The following is a 19,852-nucleotide window of genomic DNA, read 5'->3' as shown; positions in this document are numbered from 1 at the left end:
CATTCTAGGCAGAGGGTGCATCTACAAACGTCTAGAGGTAAGTAGTAATGAAGTATGTGGTAAGCAATACCAAGTTATGAGTCTGAAAAAGAAAGAAGGGACCAGAGCATAAAGTAACAGGCTTAAGTGTTAGTTACTCTCTCAAAGGCCTGGCTTAGTCCTTCACATATAGAAGGGCTCAGGTAATATTTGCCAAATTCAACAGTTGGTTTTCTGAAATGCCATTTTATCACTGATAAACTACATTAAATCAAACTTTCTATTTAACACTACTTCCAGAACAGAAGTGATTCAAGGGGCACTGGAGAAAAGCGTAACTCTGCCTTGGAGACTGCTGCTGTTAGTCCCTAACATCCTACTTGATTATGTATACATAAAGTCTCCCTGAATTCTAATTCATACCAATAGCACTTAGCAAATGGGTTAAGCATGATCTTAGGGAAAGCTAATGGCTCCCTCATTTCCAAATCAGGAATTTATTTTAACTTGTTGTATCAACAAAAACACACCTTATTTTTACTAAAAATGTTCTTCTTCTTGAAAGAGAATAAAATAATATCCCTAAAATCAGCTGGATGTTTCACATGAGTATCTTCTGAACGATACTGGAGAACCCGAGAAGTCTTATTAATTAGCCAGTAGGGACTAAAGACAGATAGCACCATTCGACTGCCAAGTCGTCTGACATGTATTGACAGGTCGACTGTCATCGCTTCTGTGGAGTCAGAAGAAAAAGACACAAGAAAGAATTCGGGAAGTGTATCATATATACGGAAATGTCCTCTCCAGTTTTTGCCCTGATATTTCACCAGCACTAATTCCATTATTTCTCCACTGATTCTTGAATGTAGAACATCAGCAGCACTGCCCTCTGTTAGCTCATGAGCTTCTGCTGTTCCCTTAAAAAAAAAAAAACACACACACACACACACACTGAATAAATTTGCTTGGCAATTTTTTAAAACCTCTGCAATAGCAACATCATATGTTATACAAATGCTAAAAAATCTACCAGATTCAGATTACCTGACAAATCTTCAATAAAGTAACATATTTACATATTATGAATGTCCAATAATCAACTGAGGACTAAAAAGAAAACACTAAGTCTCAGCCACATGCAGAAACTATCTTCTGGCCATTACTAGGCCAATAATGATAAGTTCTGAGAAAAAGTCAGACCTGTGCCAAGAATCAAAGGCTAGATTTAGGAGCCCTGGCTACTTGTGTCATTAAAGCAGCCATTTAACTTCCTGGGCTTCAGCCTCATCCTCCATTCACATACACTGCCTAATGGTTCCCATATAAACAGACTAAGAAAAGCAATATCAAACTATTCTGACAAGCTAAGTAAGGAAGGATTATTTTTTTTAATGAATACTAATATAATAAATTAGACTTTCTTACTGAAAGCTTGTCTAGTATAAATACTGTTTATTTCACTTAATTAATTTTAGTCTCCACAAATCAGGTTTGGCTCATTGTTCAGATAAGAAAAATAAGTAAGTTAGATTCCAAACGCTTTTCGCTTTTGTATGTTAAAATGTGTGACACAGAGAAATTTAAAAGTATCACACTTCACTGCTAGGAAAATACTCCCTATTGTTTCTTAAGAAGGACAGTAATTATTTTTAGTTGAATAGAAACTTAGAACAAATAATCATATTAACTTTAAAATAAAGCATAGAGCCCTGGCTGAGTAGCTCAGATGGTTAGAGCATCGTTCCAATACACCAATGTTGCAGGTTTGAACCCCAGTCAGGGAACATATAAGAATCAGCCAATGAATACATAACTAAGTGGAACAACAAATCAATCTCTCTCTCCTTCTCTAAAAGTCAGTCAATCCATCAATAAAATTAACTTTAGACCTAACATGAAATATTTTCTCACTGGCTTTTTTATTTTTACTTAATTACAGTCAATAATATAATAACTATGTATAGTGTCAGATAGAAATTAGACTTATTGGAATAATCACTTAAGTTATTAAATATCTAATCACTATGTTATACATCTGATATTAATATTGTACATCAACTATAAATTAAAAATCAAATGTTATAAAAGAATAAAATAAAGTAATTATTATGGTTCTTAATTTATGCCAGATGCAGCAGAGTTAGGTAGTAGGAAAAAAGGAGCCAAACTGCCTATGTTCAAATTCCAGATCAATAATTTATTAGCTGTGGGATCTTGAGCCTGTCTCTTAATCCCACTGTGACTCAGTTTCCTCATCTGAAAGTGGGTCTAATAAGAATGCCTATTTGGGAGGTTACTGTAAAAGATAAATGTATTACTACATCTGTAACACCCAATATACTGGCAGACACAGAACAGATGCTATACCAACTTTTGCTGTTAGTAATATTAAATCAGTATAACTATGCTATGTAAAACACTGACCTCAACTAAAAATACTATTAAAAAACCAGAATTCAGTTCATGCAATAATAAAAACCAAACAAAATGAAAGAGACATACCTCAAGTAAATATCTTAGGGAATAGGGGAGAAGATTCCGTAAAGTGAGGGTAGGATAAAGATGAATAATGTAAGCTGGATCCCAGTCTTCCCCATGTGTACATATGTAGCTTAATTCATCAGGCAGAGCAACTGTATTGACTATGAGAGGTAAGAAGCTGACATCTACTGATGGACACTGCAGCATGCATCTGACTTCCCTGCTCCTGTGAAGTTCTTCCTTCCAGGAAATATAAGTAGTAGATTCTCTGTACTGATTCTCTAAGATACCAGCTGGCTGAATAAATAATTGACATCTACAGAAAAAGAAAACAGGGTGGAGGGAAAAAAAGTTTTAATTGAGAACTTAAGAAAAAGAATCTCATTAAATCTTCTTGATAACTCTGCAAGGTAAGGACTACTGTCCCTATTTTTACAGATGGGAAAACCAAAGCTAAGATAGGTTAAGAAACTTGCCAAGTCACAATGCTAACAGATGGAGGAACTTTCTAAGACAAACAAACAAACAAAACCCCACTCTGTAAACAATGACAATTTTTTAAAAAGTCATTTCAAATACAATTAAAAATAAGTCCAAGAAAAGTCTAAAACATCATATATACAACAAGAAATTTTCATCTGGTAAATTCAATGATAATATAAATGTATTTCGCTATAACTCTATATATGTCTTAAAGCTGATTTTTACAGATCTTTAGATAATAAAAATATAAAGTTATCTTTTCTAAAGTTTAAGTCCCCAATTCACAGAATCAAAAAAAATTATAAATTTTTTAAAGCTTAATATATGCAAGGAAGTATTTACCTATATGAATCTAAAGGAACATGGAACTCCTCTTCGGGTCTTGCTATTCCAATGCGCTCCAATAGCTTAACATTCTTAACAGATTTATAAACAATGAATGCAATAGAGAAATGGTTTTTAATCTGTTGGACAAAAAAGAAAATACACTGTTTAAAATGATGTAGAAGTTCAAAGGAAAACTGTGAACTAAACACAATTACTTTTAGGTATAAAAAGTTTCAAGCCCAATATTGAAAGACATGTTTGATGGTAAAGGAAAATTTTTAGAACATTTAGTGCTAAATATATATGAAATTTGATGGTTAAGTGGTAGTTGAAAATTATTAGGATAGCCACATGCTCTATATATTATTATATGCTGATGTTTTTATTGTTAGTGTATAATGTTATCTACGAAATATGTATTAATCTGAAAATTTCAGCCATAGTATTTTCTCCATTATAACCTTTTATCAATGCACTATGTGACTATACAGAAATGGATAGGAAAGGAATTATAAGAAAAAGTAGTACAACTTCCTTTTCTTGACTACAGTGTGATGTAGGCTGGAGCTAACAGGAAACTAAGCTAACAATGGCCAAAATTTGAAATCCTCTTATTTTTATCTGCTGTTAGAGATAGGGAGAAATTTCTTTTTTTGACCATATACTGCAATAATGTACAGAAAAGGAAAAAAATGGATAAACCATTAAAGGTATAAAAGAAAACATTTATACAGCATAAGATGTGAAATTTTTTTTGGGGGGGAAGGAAATCATTCCAACATGCCCTCATATAATTCAATCCCAACTGATATACGAACAAAATGGAATGTCATCCTATTTGACAACCAACTTATATAAAATTGTTCAGTTCTGAATCTTTAAAAGAATAAACAAAAAAATCTTCATTAATTTTAAGAAACCCAGGAAGTTAAGAAAAATAGGCTTTAAATTAACAAGATTGTTTTATCAGACATTTAAAATAAAGATTACAAAAGCAAGTTGGATAGGAAGCAGCAGACAGTTCAATCTGTTACTTATTTCTGAGTAATCAGTATTGATGTAATGAAGTTTCACTGTATTCCTATATTTACCTAAATGATTTAATATTAATCAATATACTTAAAAGGACATAATTCACTTTAATGCATTACCTGAAGAGGAGAGCGAAGGGTGATTACTTTATTTCCTTCAGTTGCATCAATTTGTACCAAGACTGAGTCAGAATGACTGGCATTAGGATTCCGTACATTATACAATTGTCGACCAGGTCTGGCAATAGGGATTTTTGCAACTTCTGTATATCCATAAGGTACTAAGGCAGAGAGTAAGTGAAAAGCATTCCAAATATTAATTTAACTATATTTCTCTTAGAATAATTATCAGTGTCTCAAAATAATGACGAGTACTCCCCCTCATGCCAGAAATTAACTATACACTGTATGAAAACAAACCAACAAAATTCAACTTGTTCCTTATCCCCTCCACTATACAGCAATTATGTAATTTTTTCTTTGTAATAGTGGTAATTACTACCAATATCTTAGGACTTCTGAATATAGTTATTTTTCTCTCCTCCTTGAACTTCCATCCTTTTTGGAACACAGCACGTACTGCATTGTTTAAAAACAGGGTGCGGACTGACTGAAGCGGGGGTGGTATAGAGGAGAGCGGCAGGGGAAAAACTGGGACAACTATAACTGAACAGCAATAAAAAAATGAAAAATAATAAAAACTAAAAACAAAAAACCTAGAAATCTAGTTTCAAAGGTAATTCTAAAATTAACCAAGTTTAATTTTCTCAAATTTAAAGGAAGAAAATAAGAGACAGGCGTTTATCAAATATTAGTTTTAAGTCTTTAGAAATGTCTCCCAAGGTATCTTCAAAACATTGTCAAAAATGAGCCCACACCACCAATTCCAAAGATGCCCTTAATATAAAATAAATATAGCATACCAAAGGTCAGAGTAAAGAAGGAGCTTTCTTGACAGCTCAATATAGATACTTTCCCTTGACATGAAGGTACCATGCTGGCATATTCCAATTCCAAATTCTGACCAACATCGACATCATAAACACTGCTTTTATCAGGGGGGCCCATTACTCTAAGATTATGATTGGGCTGCACCTTAATGGGAACACCCAGAGCATTCTTTACTGTAAAAGGAGCCTTGTCTTTTAAAGAGTAGTCAAAAGTAGAAGCAGTGCCTTCTGAAAAACCCTGAAAAGGAACACAACATCACAAAATTTTTGCAAGATACACATTTAAAAAAAATTACACTATGACTACACATTTTAGAAACTAATTTTGATTACCAACAAAAATAATCCACATGTTTCAATTTAAAATTCCATTTGAAATATTCCAAACAAGAACCAAACATACTTTTGCTAAATTATTGAAAACATTAAGACAGCTTTTGGATATTGTTATATTCATTGTATCTCCTGAAGAAATATGAACTGCTGTTTGTGGCTCAGGAAAAACAATAAAATCATCTCCTGGCATCAAACTTTTATCCTGGACTGGATTCTTCTTTACCTGTGAGGATATATAACATAACAAATTCAGGTTATTAGCCAATCAGTAACAAAATTAAAATATTCTCAATACAGTTAAATTCTCCTAAAGTAGTCACTTTATATTGAGGCTCCCCAAGTCTTATTTTCAGAAACATTCCGTGCTTCACCTTGATTTAGCACAGATCAACATTCTTCCTTCCAGTGTGGGAGTACATGGAGAAAGGTTTAGAACTGTGCCATGAAAGCACTCAAAGTCAGGGCAAGCTGCCGCCCAATGCTGCCTGACTCACTGGTCATTATGGTCTGATGAGCAACCTAGGATGAACCTGAAGTCTAAAACTGATCCTTATTGGACTGAATACCTGGAACCCCTTCTATTTTTTACCAGTTACACCCACAGATAAGGAATATGATAAGCTTTCAACCAGCCATCAGACTCCATCATAGTTTTTATTCCAATAGCATTTCAAAAGCCTTGAGAAAAACATTCTTTGTTAGCGTGACTATGCCAGAAAAAGGCAGGTCATAAATGTTACTTCCAGTTTACTGAGAGGAAACTGAGACACAGGTTAAGTGACTACTTGTCTTTAAAAAAAGAATCTGTTGATTCCATTTCCGCGCTTCAGTCAAGCTGCCAGAGAGGTGTGCTGCGACATTTCTTAAGGGTATATAATTCACATTCCTGTTAATACTGAAATAGTACTTTGGTATCTAGGCTTCTGAAGTGTTCTCAAGAAGCGCCATAAAGAGATAACACAAAAGAACTTATGAACTAGAATGGCAGTTCTCAAATCACTGAGGATCCCAAAGAGTTTCACTTTATATCTATCAACAGGTACTCCACTAGAAACTAAAGCTTATCGCTCTCAGCCCTTTGGCTAAGATCAAGGATAGAAACTAAAACTGAGCAAAATTTAAATATTCACTTAAAAATAACAAGTTAACATAAATAATATTTTAATAGAAAGTAACTATTAAACTGTATAGTGAGAAGAGGGATAACAAGAGCTCTCTTTAGTGTCCACCTTAAGAGAAGGCAAGTGGATTCTCACTTCTGCTCTGATTTCATTCTGTTGCAATATCACTTAGTCTCTGGAAAATTCCACTGCACGCTCATGAGAGAATGAGAATGACAATGGTATATAATGTCTGAGTATTCTTATGAAAGGAGTTTTAACCCCGATGGGCTCCCTAAAAAGGCCTGAAGGATCCTAGACCAATACCTTAAGAGTCACTGCACTAAAAAATATAAGGACATGTACACAGTGTCATTCTACACAAAGATATTTCAAGTTTTCCTTACATGGAGCCTTAACTTCCATGGCCTCGTCCCCTCCACTCTCTCAATCAGTGGTTCCCAAACAGCATGGATTTCATTGTAATAGTGAACCTGAAAAGGCACAGAATTATAATAAGAGAGTCGTTCAACTTTAAATGTGTATTTCTATAATCAGTAGGAAAATACTGTTATATGTCAATAGCCGTTTTAACAACACACCTGAAGACCCCAAGAATATCTATAAAGAGAGTGCATTTTCCTTCACCTTATTTCCAAAAACAAATTATTTAGCAAAAGAATCTTTAAAAACTAATGACCAAATAATACTTCACGCCAACAGATTAGATGTTAGAATCTATTCATATATGCTAGCTGTGTCCATGTGCAAACAAAAAAAGTTCACATCTTAGTTCTGTAAAAGTTGGTTTTGGAGCTACTAAATAATGCAGTCATACCTCTAGTGTCAAGTCAGCAGAAGCAGCCATGAGGGAAGTCCAATTTTTAATATTTCCTAAAAATTTTGACTCCGCCAACAATAAAGGTACAGTTTGATGCCCAAGTCCACATTCTAAGGTAACTTGAACTGACTCTACAACAACATCACAATTTTCCTCTATCAATGGATGTTCAATGTCTTGGAAATTTTCTGTTATTTCTGTTGCCATGTCAACACCAAGAAACCAATAGTTATAATCACTGATAGATTTGACACCCCAAAGATTTCCTGTTTCCTTAGATGTATCTTTACATTCATCTTCTTTTGTCTTTGGAGACATAGCAGCCATGATTGTCATCACAGTATTAAGAATTATGGGTGAAACCTTTAAAAAAAGAAAGCAGAAAGGCTTTTAGAGTGAACTCTTAACCAGATGAGAAGAATTAATACAAAATACGAAAGTGTAAAAGTAACTAAATAAAATTTTAAATATATTAAATTAACTAAGGAAAACAGAGAACACACAAAATCATGTGTCTAGTCAACTAACCTCATAACAATGATTTCTGCTTAGGTTACTCTGGAATTAAGTAACTAATGTTATACGTCAATAGTCAAAACCTAAAGTTACACTGATGAATTCAAAGTAAAATTGTGCTATGTGACCAGAAAAATGCAAAAGTGTCACTGAAGTTTTCATTTTCAACCAACTGCATTAACTAAACCAAAGTGTGTGATCCTCATCAAGATTTACAGATATGGTTTTCGTTTGTCTTACTGAAGCAGGAAGCCAGAGAATCACCATGATCCTTTTCCACTTACCCCAGGATTTGCAAATTCTACTGCTTATCATCTTCGGATAGTATCTTTGCTCACAAGTTCATTCTTATCACTGTGCCTCAGTTCTACATGATGATGTCTTCTATATCCAGTTGGCACCCTCTCGGCCCACCCTCCACATTTCCACCAGCATAATTTTTCTAAAATCCAAATCTGGGTATGCCATTCCTATGGTTAAAATCTTCAACAGCTTCCCATAACTTTCAGAATAAAATTCAAACTCTTTAGCTTAGGGAACAAAGTTCCTTGTGACCTGACATCTAATCAATTAGCTAGGCAGGATTTCCCAAAGTCTGAGCAATACTGGATTAAATACGTTATGGGGATTCTTTTATTGTTCTTCCTCACAACTTTTTTTTAATATGATAAAGATATATGACTATATTGCCAAAAGAGGAATCTGATATACACTGCTTTCCAAACTTAACCTGTTAACAATCTTTTTCCATTACCTTATTAATGTCACCTGTACTTACTGCTCTCAATTCTACAGTTCCAGCACACCATCCTCTCTAGCCACATGGGCATCCCTCCAGGTCCTTTAAAGGATTTCTCACACCTCTAGCTTTGTGTGTACTGTCAGTTCTGTATGGGTAACCACCCCTACTCCCAGTCTAACCTCCCCTCAGATGTTCAAAACTCGATTCAAGTAGTCTGGCTTCCAGACAGGTTTCCCAGATGTCCTGGTCTGAGTTAGAGGACCTTTGTCTCTGCTCCCAACAGCACCATATGCATGCCTCTAGCACTGAAAGCTAGAGTCACTGATTTACTTCTTTCTCTCTCATATATCATTAAGTTTTTTTAAGGCACGGACTATGTATCCCCAGTGCATTGTACAGGAGCTTTTTCATTCACAGTAAGAGTTCAAAAAATGTCTGTTGACTAAATAAATAAATAAATTGATATACAAAGAAACAGAAATACAACCCTCCCCGTGTCTTAGACAAAATGCATGCAAATTCAGAGTTTCCCCCTCACTTACTACTTTAAGTCTTTTAAAAGGTAGATCTGTTAACAAAATACAATCTAAACTATCCAGCATTTTAAAATATTAAAAATGCATTGTTATTTACATGGTAATTCGAATGACATTAGTTTGAGCCTTGGTTTAACTGCTATTGGTTATTTACCTAAACGTTACTAATGGAATTGGTTCTAGTCACCTCAATTTTGTGTCCTCCGGACAGAGAGAAATATAAGTTTTTGGAAACTATTTTATATGTTCCACGTATAACTGGTCATGAAGTCATACTTAAAAAATATGAATGCTATTGGAGAAAAGAGACTGTTTTTCCAATCTTTAAATGTAAGAGATTTTTAAAAAGTAAATCTCAATTATTTATTTCTAGCACACATCTGTCATTACAGATATTTTATAAGCCAAAACACTTAATCACATAATCACATTAAAATTATACATTAAAAACCTAAAAAGAACGTACTATAGTTAAAACAATAAAAATCTCATTTTTCTATCCTTCCTTTCCTTCTCTTTCTACTCCATCTCTACTCTCCCCTCAAACCTAATCTCCCCAACACACACATGAAATATAATTGATAAAAACTACCCTGAACATTTGTAGATATTTGGAAGTACTCTTTAAAAGAAAACAGAAACTAATATTTGCATTAAAGGAAAATGTATTTTATGCCCTGACTGGTGTAGCTCAGTGGACTGAGGGCTGGCCTGCAAAGCAAAGGGTCGCCAGTTCGATTCCAGATATAGGGCACATGCCTGGGTGGCAGGCCAGGTCCCCTATGCAACCACACATTGATGTTTCTCTCCCTCTCTTTCTCCCTTCCTTCTCCTCTCTAAAAATAAATAAATAAGTAAAATCTTTAAAAAACCAAAAATGTATTTTAATGTTAACAGATACGATTACTGAGTACGCGACTAGCATAATGGCCTAGTTATGAGACACTAAATGATACTGTTAGAAAAATAAGAATAAATGTTCATCCAAATAATACAATATGTACTAACCTTAATTATAAATTCTCCAACTACAATATTTATATATTGTTTTCCTGAAGTCCATGTACATTTTTCCATAAATAAAGAACAGGGCTGTAAGACCTAGAAACAAATAAAATAAATTCTTATCTATAGTAATAGAACTGTTACATATGTAACCACACAAGAACATGTCTTACTTAACTTTAGATTTTTAACTACAGCCTACTACTAAAAGCAAGATGGCAAATTAGCTGAGAACTCTTGCGAGAACTCTTCTAAACTAATGCAAGTCTATGAACATTGTTAAAGAACTTTAAGCAATTCTGATCAATTTCTTTATGCCAAATTCTTAACTAATGATGCACATTTACTATAAGAATATTGAAATGTTTCCTTTTGCTACAATATCTTTTTAAATGATGCTCACTGTAAAACCTACTTTTAAGATACCTATAAAAATGAGCTAAAGATTATGGCAGAATCGTACATTTGCAAAGAGATACATGAGGAAATGAAACTAGTTATTTCATTGTAATTTTTATCACCACTTAATCACTTGAAATTATTTTCAAAAAACTGTTATTTTAAAACCTTTAAAAGAAAAAAGAGAATGGAGTGGTAAGTAAATGAACAGTTTTCAGATTGCCTAATAAAAGATCAGCCTTCAATATAATAAGGTCCTTATTATAAATTTCAAGTCTTCAAATGCGATTTATTAAAGCTATGAAAACCATATTTTCATATATCATTAACAAAATAAAATAACCTTGCACCTGAATTGAAAGATCAGTACTATATCAAATTTCATTTAAAAAACATTACAAGGAGCTTTTAATACAGTGATTAATAAGGTTTTCTATGAATTATCAAAAGATGATCGTGCTAAAGAATGTTTCATGATAAAGTATAGACTAAGCCGAGCACTGCATTTCTTTAGGCAAGTTACTTTGCCCATAGATATTTTTAGTTTAAAACAACACAAATGGGTCACATAATCTAATGATCTTCTTTAATATCAAATTATCCATTTAAAACTAAGAAATAATCAATGTGATAATGAAATTAACTAAAGTAATTTTTCAACAACATGAAAATATAATTGAAGATAACTTTTAATAACTCCACATAATTCTAATTGAATTTTTCGTTGTAAGCTTTGAGACTTTAGTATTCATTCATTCATTTATTCATTGGATATACTTTGAGGAATAAACATAAACAGCTGAAAAGGAATGTTGATTTGTAGCAAAATTTAAATTCAGTTCAACAGAAATGGTATAATGAAAAGAAAATAAGACCGAGGTTGTCCCAGTTCTGTCACCAGCAACCGCAGCTAAATCACTTAACATTTTGGGAATTTAACATCCTTGTCTATAAAACCTCAAGTTTCTAGTAAAAAACCTCTGTCCTCCATAGTTTTCACATTCTAGGATTCTGTAAATCAACCATTTCTGCCATTCTTCAATCTAAGCTTAAAATATAAGGCAATTCTTACTGTGGTAATGTTTTTTCCCCTCTTTTCTCTGAGAAAAGGGCAAGCTAGCACTTTAAGATCCGCTACAGAAGCTTCCATCATCTGTTGCTGTTTTGATGTTGATAGAGAGAAGTCACATTGGAATGAGGCTGACAGAGCAGGGGCATCAGCCTTTGTCAGGTTGGCAACAAATACCACTTCTGGATCTGTGATCCTGGCCTTTAACGTCATATCTGGTCTTACAGAATCATCTGAAGCAACAAAAATAGGAACCAAAAAAGCTGTAATGTAAATCTTGTCACTTGAGTACATGCTATCTATTTTTGCTAAATTGTTTCTAATACCCTGCTTTAATGGATATGGTCAAGTGAATAACACTAATAATTGACTGGTACATACTAATAATAAATCATTATTAACGAATGTTAATTGTGCAGGATATTGCAAGCTGATCCCTGTCATCTGATTATCATTCCCTCTTTGACCTAGCAGGAATACTTTGAAGTTTTTTTCCCTCAAAAGTAAGGTATACGCATGTATATGCACAGAAGGTTGTATTATTAGGTTATGCCACAGGGGCAAGGATGGAAAAACAGGAGAGGACACTATCAAGAAGAGGATAAGAGATCATGATAAAGTAGACCGTTATTATTTGTTTTACATTGATTTTGCCATATAGTATATACCGCAGTCAGTCCCAATCTATAGCATAAATACATTACATGTATATATAAATACAAAGACATTAGATATGATTACTGTTTAATAAAGGTAAATGGAAAATTCTGACCATGCCAATAAATGTAATTTTCCAGTCTTGATGAGTTATACATTAGAGAGAAAAATGCTTGACCTTAGATAATTATAACAAAGAAAATGAGTGATCTACTTGGTAATGCTATAATAATTAACACAGAAGGGAAGTGGCTTCAGTGCACACCGCGACCTGATATTTGCAAACACTCCACTGAGTTGAAGGAGTCACAGGTGATGTCCACAGGCATCATGCTGTCCTCCAATGCTCCGCGTTGTTTTTATCTCTTCAACTGCTCTTCAATAGGCAAAGTATTTTATTCAAAAATTTTCTTTGAATAAAAGGGTCCCCTCTATAAAGAGGGGAACCACAGACACAGATTAACTCACTCCCTCTATTTCTGGATAAATAAAGAAATGTTAGTGCAGAGTTAGGAGCTGAGGTTTCCTGGCTCCTAGTCCTAAAACTTTTCTATAAAATATGGTTAAATTTGAAAGAATAATTTCACATTCTTAAATTTTCCATTTCTCTTTTTCCCTTCAAGTGATTTTTGCTAAAATATATAAGCTGTCATCTAAGACAAACTCTGCTTACCTTTCTCTATCTTGATTTTTGCTGTAGAAGTCTGTCGTGGTTGAATCTGTAATTCTTTTAATTCTTTTGCCATATTTTCTGGACTTTGAGGCATAGCTTTGATAAAAAAATCTGCTACAGTCATCAGAAATTCCACACTGGCACATACATACAGCTTGTCAAGAACAGCATCAAGATTACTTCTTCCATCTTTGCCTTGTTTGTAACTTACATCAATCATAGAACTGTTGTTATCTTGGTTATTCTTCTTATCAATCATTCTGAAAAAATACACATTCATTATTTTATTCCTGCTAAAATAATTAAAAATGAAATATACATATATATCTTAATAATCTTTCTTTCGCCTTTCAGTTTCTCATGTAAACAGAAAACAGGTCACTGTTAACTGGAGTCTAATAAGCTAATTAGCACTCAAGACACAGTCTCCTAATCTCTTCAGCAAGATTCAGGTTATTGAGCAATTACAAAATATTTTTTAATTATAATGCAATACTAGAAAAACAAATCGATGACTGCTGGAAGAAATGTTGGCCATTAACTAAGCACATTAATAGGACCCACAAAATTTAAGAGCCACCTGTTTAGATTATTTTACAAAATATAACCTCTTTTAAGGAATTTATCTCCAAAGATCAACCTACATAATTTGAGTCCAAAAGTATTCAATACAATTCAAATCAGCCAGTGTTTATCAAGTTACTGCAATGATAGTTCCCTTACACCCTCACATGTACTATGAAGAGCAGACTTCCAAAAAAGATGATAGCTATTCATCACTGTTACCTAGACAGCTGTGGACAGCTACCTCAAACATGAAATGTGAAAACTAGAAAACCTGCATGCAAAATAGCATTATTTTTTCACTGATTCATCTCTGAGAAAATAAAGGGTTCAAAACTATTCAGTACATATTTCAATGGAGTCCAAGGTTAGGTAGCAGCATAATTTTTTTTACCAAAAACAAAAAAAATCTAAGACAAAAATATTTTGCCTCATTATCTGGGAAAGAAATAAAAACATACTTAGGATGTTAAAGTTACACATTTCCCACTTTATAGCAGGCTGATATGAGTTAATCTTTCAAAAACAGATTGCTAATGTATAAAGGCTAGGGATTCCATTTCCACTGAAACTTTGAAAGAAATGTCAGAGAACTGTTTACAGACAAAATAAGACAAAAATTTATATATAATTTATAAATTTATATAATTGTATGTAATTTATAAAATGTTTAAACTTATACATAATTTTAAGACTTTTTAAAAAGATTCTGCCTATTGGGAACAATTTAGAAAAACATATTATCAATGGACCAGCTCATGTGGATTTAACTATTAAAATTCTTACAGTTCTTGGTTCCTGCTTTTAACACAGTACTCCATTTTATTTTTAAGGTTCTCTTTGATTCAAATTTTGAAGCAACTGAACTTGACATCAGCACTACTTGCTGATACCCTTCAAATTGCAGTATGGCCACAGACCTCTTTTGATAATCCCAAGCCTAGCAATCAATGCCTGGCAGCAAGGTCAGGAGTGATGCCAAGCTTAAAGAAACTGCAGCAAATTCAGAGATGACAAACCTTGATGTTGCTCTTTCAATGCCTTCTCTGAGATCATCAAGGGTGCATGTCTTAAGTTTAATGCCAACACTCATTGAGCCATCCTTAAACATCTTCCCTGAGGAGGCCATAAGATGTAGTCTGAGTTCACCAAGCCTCAAACTGTCATTATGAAATGAAAGTTTGGATTCCTGTGGTATATTTTTCAAGCAAAAAAATAAATTATCGTTAAATATTATATAATTACTTGGAAACATATTTCTTACCTAAGATTTTAAGGGCAAATCAATATCCCAAATTTTAAAAGAACGGGCATTAAAACACAAAAAAACGAATCAGAATAATCTTATTTGTGAGTATATACCTACATACAAATAAATACACGTGTATGTGTGCTGATACTTAACAATAGTTAATATATAAAAATTTATCAGTTTGATGAAAATAAAAATAATCAGGAAATATTTTTGTCAATCAATCATTCTAACTAATAGATATTTAATGATATCTTCTGTAAAAAATACCATGATAGAAACTATGGGGTTTACAAGAATGGCAAGGCATGATAGGTAAGCTAAGTGAGCTTATATCCTAATGGGAAAAAAAAAAATAGAACTACATTAAAAGGAACATCACAAAGAGATGGCTGTAAGTTGTAAATGATCAAATAATGACATGTAGTAATTTATTTATTCATATTTATATCCTCCCCTATTCCACAAAAGATATTAAATGATAAGGTAAAGAATATAAATAGCAAAAGCTCAGGGGGTCAAAAAGATCATTATGTGCTAGGAAAAAATCATAAAGGTGAGAACTTAATTGAGCCTCAGAGATTGAATGGAATTAGATAGTCTAAGAGGGTGTAGAAGAAACTCTAGAAAAGGAAAAAACATGAACAAAGAATTCAAGATGCTCTGAAGGCACAAGGTACAGACTGCTTAGGCTTGAATAGTCCAATTAAAGGATGGTAGGGAATAAGAGCTGAAGACAAATATGGAGGCCTAATCAAGGTCTCAAATCCTAAATTAAAGATTTACAATTTTATTCATAGGAAAAAGGACTTCAATCTTTGTCATCAAAATATAGCTTGAAATTGTGTAGATATATCCAGACTTTTAAAGAACAAAACCTAACCAAACAACCAAAGAAAAGAAGTCTTCAGTTAGGTAAATATTAGTCCTAATAGCTCACTGCAGACTATGGCATGCCTATGAGAGTAATGGTAATGTTTAATTTATTCTTGGCATGTGTTATAACTCCACATCTTCTCTCAAAAAAGTATATTGCATGCAAATGGGTCAAAACGACGTTATTATTGAAAAACTTGGAATGACTTTAATTTATAAAAATGTAAATAATTCACAAACTTCTGATTTGTAACTATTAATAGAAATGATCTGTGACGTAACTACTGATCACAGTATATTAATGTTTGGGGTACAGATACTGATGTAGATAATTTGAAGCCACTGAATTTTTTTTTTAGTAAGGTAAAATTCACAAAGCACTGAATGTTTTTAAAAGAGAATGGAAAGTTGTAAATGGCTACATAAAAATTATTTCGGAAACTGAACTTGCACCAATGTCTAGGATGGATGAAAGGAAAAAGAGCAACAAACAAGGATACCATTGCTGTACTAAAAGCAGCAGTAAGAACTGACACGAAAAAAACAAATGTTCAAGGAAAAAAACTCATAGCAATCAGTGTCTAAATGAATAATGGTCAACAAAGAAGGAAGCAAAAGAATACACTGAGATTCTAAAGGTGGGTAACCAGAAGAATGATGGTACCTTAAGTGAAATAAAGAATACATTTAACTGTTCATTTTCCAGAAAGGTAATTTTCTCATCTTTAGTCAACATTTAAAAACTTAAGGCAGTTCATTGTACAAATGACAAATACTAGTCAAGGCTCAACAGTAACAATATATGAATATTATATAATTTTTAGAAAACAATATGAAATGGAAGATAAAATATAAATGGACATTAACAGATATAATATCCATAGTCAGAAAGTATTAAAAATATTAATAAAAATATTGCATATTAGCATATGGCAAAGGCATTATGAGTATTAAACATAATTAATTGCCATAATCAAAAATATTTATTAAAAGATACTATCTACACAGTAAAAAATAGCTTTCTAAAATACCACTGATGCATCCCTTAGTTCGGATCATTATGGCGCAGGACCTCAGTTTTTCAATTTGTTAATGAGTATCCTGAATATGTACCTACTACACACAAAATTTATTCAGTAAAAATATAATTAATCCTTTTATATCATGGATAATCACAAATTTAAAAATAATCCTCTATAGTTCCAAAGCCATTACTAAATTGTTTTCCTTAGTTATATATGTACATATATTTAGCTATATAATAAAATTGTGCATATAATTACTCATATATAAGATTCTTCTACTAATTATGGATCAAAGTGTTTTAGTGCTAATGTTACTTAGAAAAAAATGTAAAAACTTCCTTAGCCTAGGAATATTAAAAACAGTAACAAAGTCAGAGAACAAGACCAATGTACAATGCATTCTGTAATCCAAGTAGAATGTCATAGACATATAATTTTTTATGATAATGACAGATATGTCAATAATGCCAATATTTTAGAATTCAATAAAGAGCTGAGGATTTATTTCTACATACAGAAATTTAGTACATACCTGGTTGATATCACTGTTATAAAGGACAATGGAAAGAGATTCAAAGTGAAAGTCAAATTGGAGAGTGACATTCTGGTCCACAGAAAGCTCTGAGTCTGCCAAATCCTGTTCTAATGGTTCAAACATACATAGAAAAATTTACAAACTTTTAGGTAGGGGTTTGATTTTGTTTATATTTTAAAAGCTTGGATAATTTATTATTCTAAATTTATATCGTACTTTCTAGAATTCTTTAAATCATATCATGAGACAATAAAAATGCCAATGATTTATTCTATATGTATTTAGTACAGGGCAAAATAACAGAGGCAGATTATCTACATTTTTTTTTAAAAAGAGGGGGTCTTGCAAAGACTATCAAGACAAATTTTTTTAAAAAGTCCCTCCAGAGCAACATTCCTTATTAGAGTTACAATTATCAAAGTATTTCATGTAACTGGTTACAAGACATTCACAACAGATTATAAAACTAGAGGCATAGAAAAGTAAAATAACTTTGCCCTAGAACAGACAGCTAGTAAGCAACAGATCCTCTGCTAGCAATAGTGCACTTCTTACTACCTTTAACTACCATGTCACTCAACCCACTACCTGCACAAGAAGGACATAATATAACTCAACATCAGAGTCAATAGAGCTCAAATCTAATATGGGGCACGGAGCCTTTGAAATTTTGACAAGAAAGAGACTTCAAGAGGTAATTTACTCTTTTCCCTCATCTTTAAGCAGAAATTTTTTAACAGGTAAGAACAGACATTCCTTTCAATATCCTACAAAGGTACTGGAAGATATTTCAATCACTCTTACAAAGCGATTCTATAATCTCTTTTGAGGATTAGTTCTATTCTTTGGTCATTTATAGGAAAGTCTTTCTTAAAGTTACTGTAACAGCAAACACTGCATAACTTTAACCACATAAAAGCTTCTCCAAGGTGAAAAATGCTGTTTTTTTTCCTTCTCTGAGAATAATTTACATTCCAATCTTCACTATGTTTGCAGCTTTCATCTGAATTCACAAGTTTTCCAAAGTATGGGACGTCCAAAAAGTTCACTAGGTTTTTTTTGTAAGATGGCTATTATGTGTCTTTAACTTCCTTCAAAACAATTTTGTTAGATTGTATTGTGATAGCTGTCATATCAGTGTGCATTTAAAAAACACTTATCAAAGTTGGTGAATTTCTGTGTAGCCGTTTTATAACACTGAAGATGGAAGAAGATAATACACATCATTTTCAGCATGTTATGCTTTACTATTTGAAGAAAGGTAAAAATGCAACTGGAATGCAAAAAAAAAGATTTGTGCAGTGTATGAAGAAGGTGCTGTGTCTGACTGAATGTATCATATGTGGTTTATGAAGTTCTGTGCCAGAGATTTCTGGCTCGATGATGCTCCATGGTTGGGCAGACCAGCTGAAATGGATAGTTATCAAATCAAGACATTAAGAACAATCAATAGTATGCCACACAGGAGACAGCCAAAATAAAATGTCCAAATCAATAAAGATATTGGTGAAAATGAAAAATGTGTCTTCTATTTCACAGATAAAACTAAATGGACTTTTTGGCCAACCAAATATCACATTAATCAAATATCCAGAATCTGATATGTGAATTGACCACAGCTGAACATATTGAGACCATTAATTACATAAAGCTTGCCTGCTATAGTTTATTCATCTGTACCTAGTTCTTGTCTCACCATAGCAACAACCTGCTTATCTAGCATTTGTCTATATGCTTTTCCCCTAACCTGGGGAAAAGATGCTTCTCTCACCAAACTTGTATAGCACTCATAACTATCCACCTGAACCAAAAACCTCATTTTGCATATTTCTCTAATCATTTGTTTTGCTACCTCAAAACACACTGGTCATGACTATAGCAGAAGCAGTGTTGGTATGGTATTATTAACAGGCAGTTTTACAGGTGTAATAGGGGATGATCAAAGTATTATAAAAACACAATAATCTAGGGACATTTATTATAAAGGCAAGGAGAACTTCATCTCTTTTCAGCCATGGAAGTATTAATCCAAGGAAATATGAACCCACAATTTCATCTCTTTTTAGCCATGGAAATATTAACCCAATAATAGAATAAAACATAATATTCTTAACAATGACTTAACATGATGAAAAAGAGTGAAATTATATTCTATATAACCATTTAATAAGGCAAAAAGAAATGTTGTATTTTAGAAAAATTACCCTTTAAAAATGGCTGAATTTTAAAAGGTTCAGTGCTCTTAGAAGATTTAATTTTAATAACCTGGAAAATTCTCTTATGTATCTGACTACAGTGGCACCTCAGTATTTGTTGTTAATTCATTCCAATGAGTGGTGAGCAAGAGATGATTGATAAAGCATTTTCTCTTGTGGGGTGGCGTCATGGCTCATATGAGTTCTAGCAAGTGCAATGCGTGGTGAGCAAGCATAGAATGCTGAAACACTTTTCCTCAACAAAATGTGACAAGTA

The 19,852-nt window shown here is 32.9% G+C and overlaps 1 protein-coding gene across 3 annotated transcripts in view; it reads right to left on the bottom strand.

Annotated features, from left to right (window-relative positions):
- Positions 1 to 19,852, bottom strand: part of VPS13C (vacuolar protein sorting 13 homolog C) — a 180,625-nt gene that overhangs the window by 50,079 nt on the left and 110,694 nt on the right. For 2 of the 3 annotated variants that reach the window (XM_054565332.1, XM_054565331.1), the window contains exons 47-59: positions 17,378 to 17,487; positions 14,712 to 14,881; positions 13,129 to 13,388; positions 11,802 to 12,031; positions 10,334 to 10,426; positions 7,529 to 7,894; positions 7,098 to 7,184; positions 5,658 to 5,813; positions 5,228 to 5,492; positions 4,425 to 4,585; positions 3,289 to 3,410; positions 2,485 to 2,779; positions 510 to 899 (exon numbers count right to left, since the gene is read on the bottom strand). In XM_054565332.1, coding sequence (XP_054421307.1) covers positions 510 to 899; positions 2,485 to 2,779; positions 3,289 to 3,410; positions 4,425 to 4,585; positions 5,228 to 5,492; positions 5,658 to 5,813; positions 7,098 to 7,184; positions 7,529 to 7,894; positions 10,334 to 10,426; positions 11,802 to 12,031; positions 13,129 to 13,388; positions 14,712 to 14,881; positions 17,378 to 17,487 — 2,705 coding nt within the window. The remainder of the gene's footprint in view (positions 1 to 509; positions 900 to 2,484; positions 2,780 to 3,288; positions 3,411 to 4,424; positions 4,586 to 5,227; positions 5,493 to 5,657; positions 5,814 to 7,097; positions 7,185 to 7,528; positions 7,895 to 10,333; positions 10,427 to 11,801; positions 12,032 to 13,128; positions 13,389 to 14,711; positions 14,882 to 17,377; positions 17,488 to 19,852) is intronic. The other variant, XM_054565333.1, reaches the window with a different exon arrangement.

This window comes from Pteronotus mesoamericanus, unplaced genomic scaffold (genome assembly GCF_021234165.1).
Source record: "Pteronotus mesoamericanus isolate MK-2021 breed Mesoamerican mustached bat unplaced genomic scaffold, CSHL_Meso_final contig_164, whole genome shotgun sequence".
Taxonomy (NCBI): Eukaryota; Metazoa; Chordata; class Mammalia; order Chiroptera; family Mormoopidae; genus Pteronotus; species Pteronotus mesoamericanus.
The sequence above is the reverse complement of the archived record's forward strand: the minus strand, read 5'-3'. Positions and strand labels throughout refer to the sequence as shown.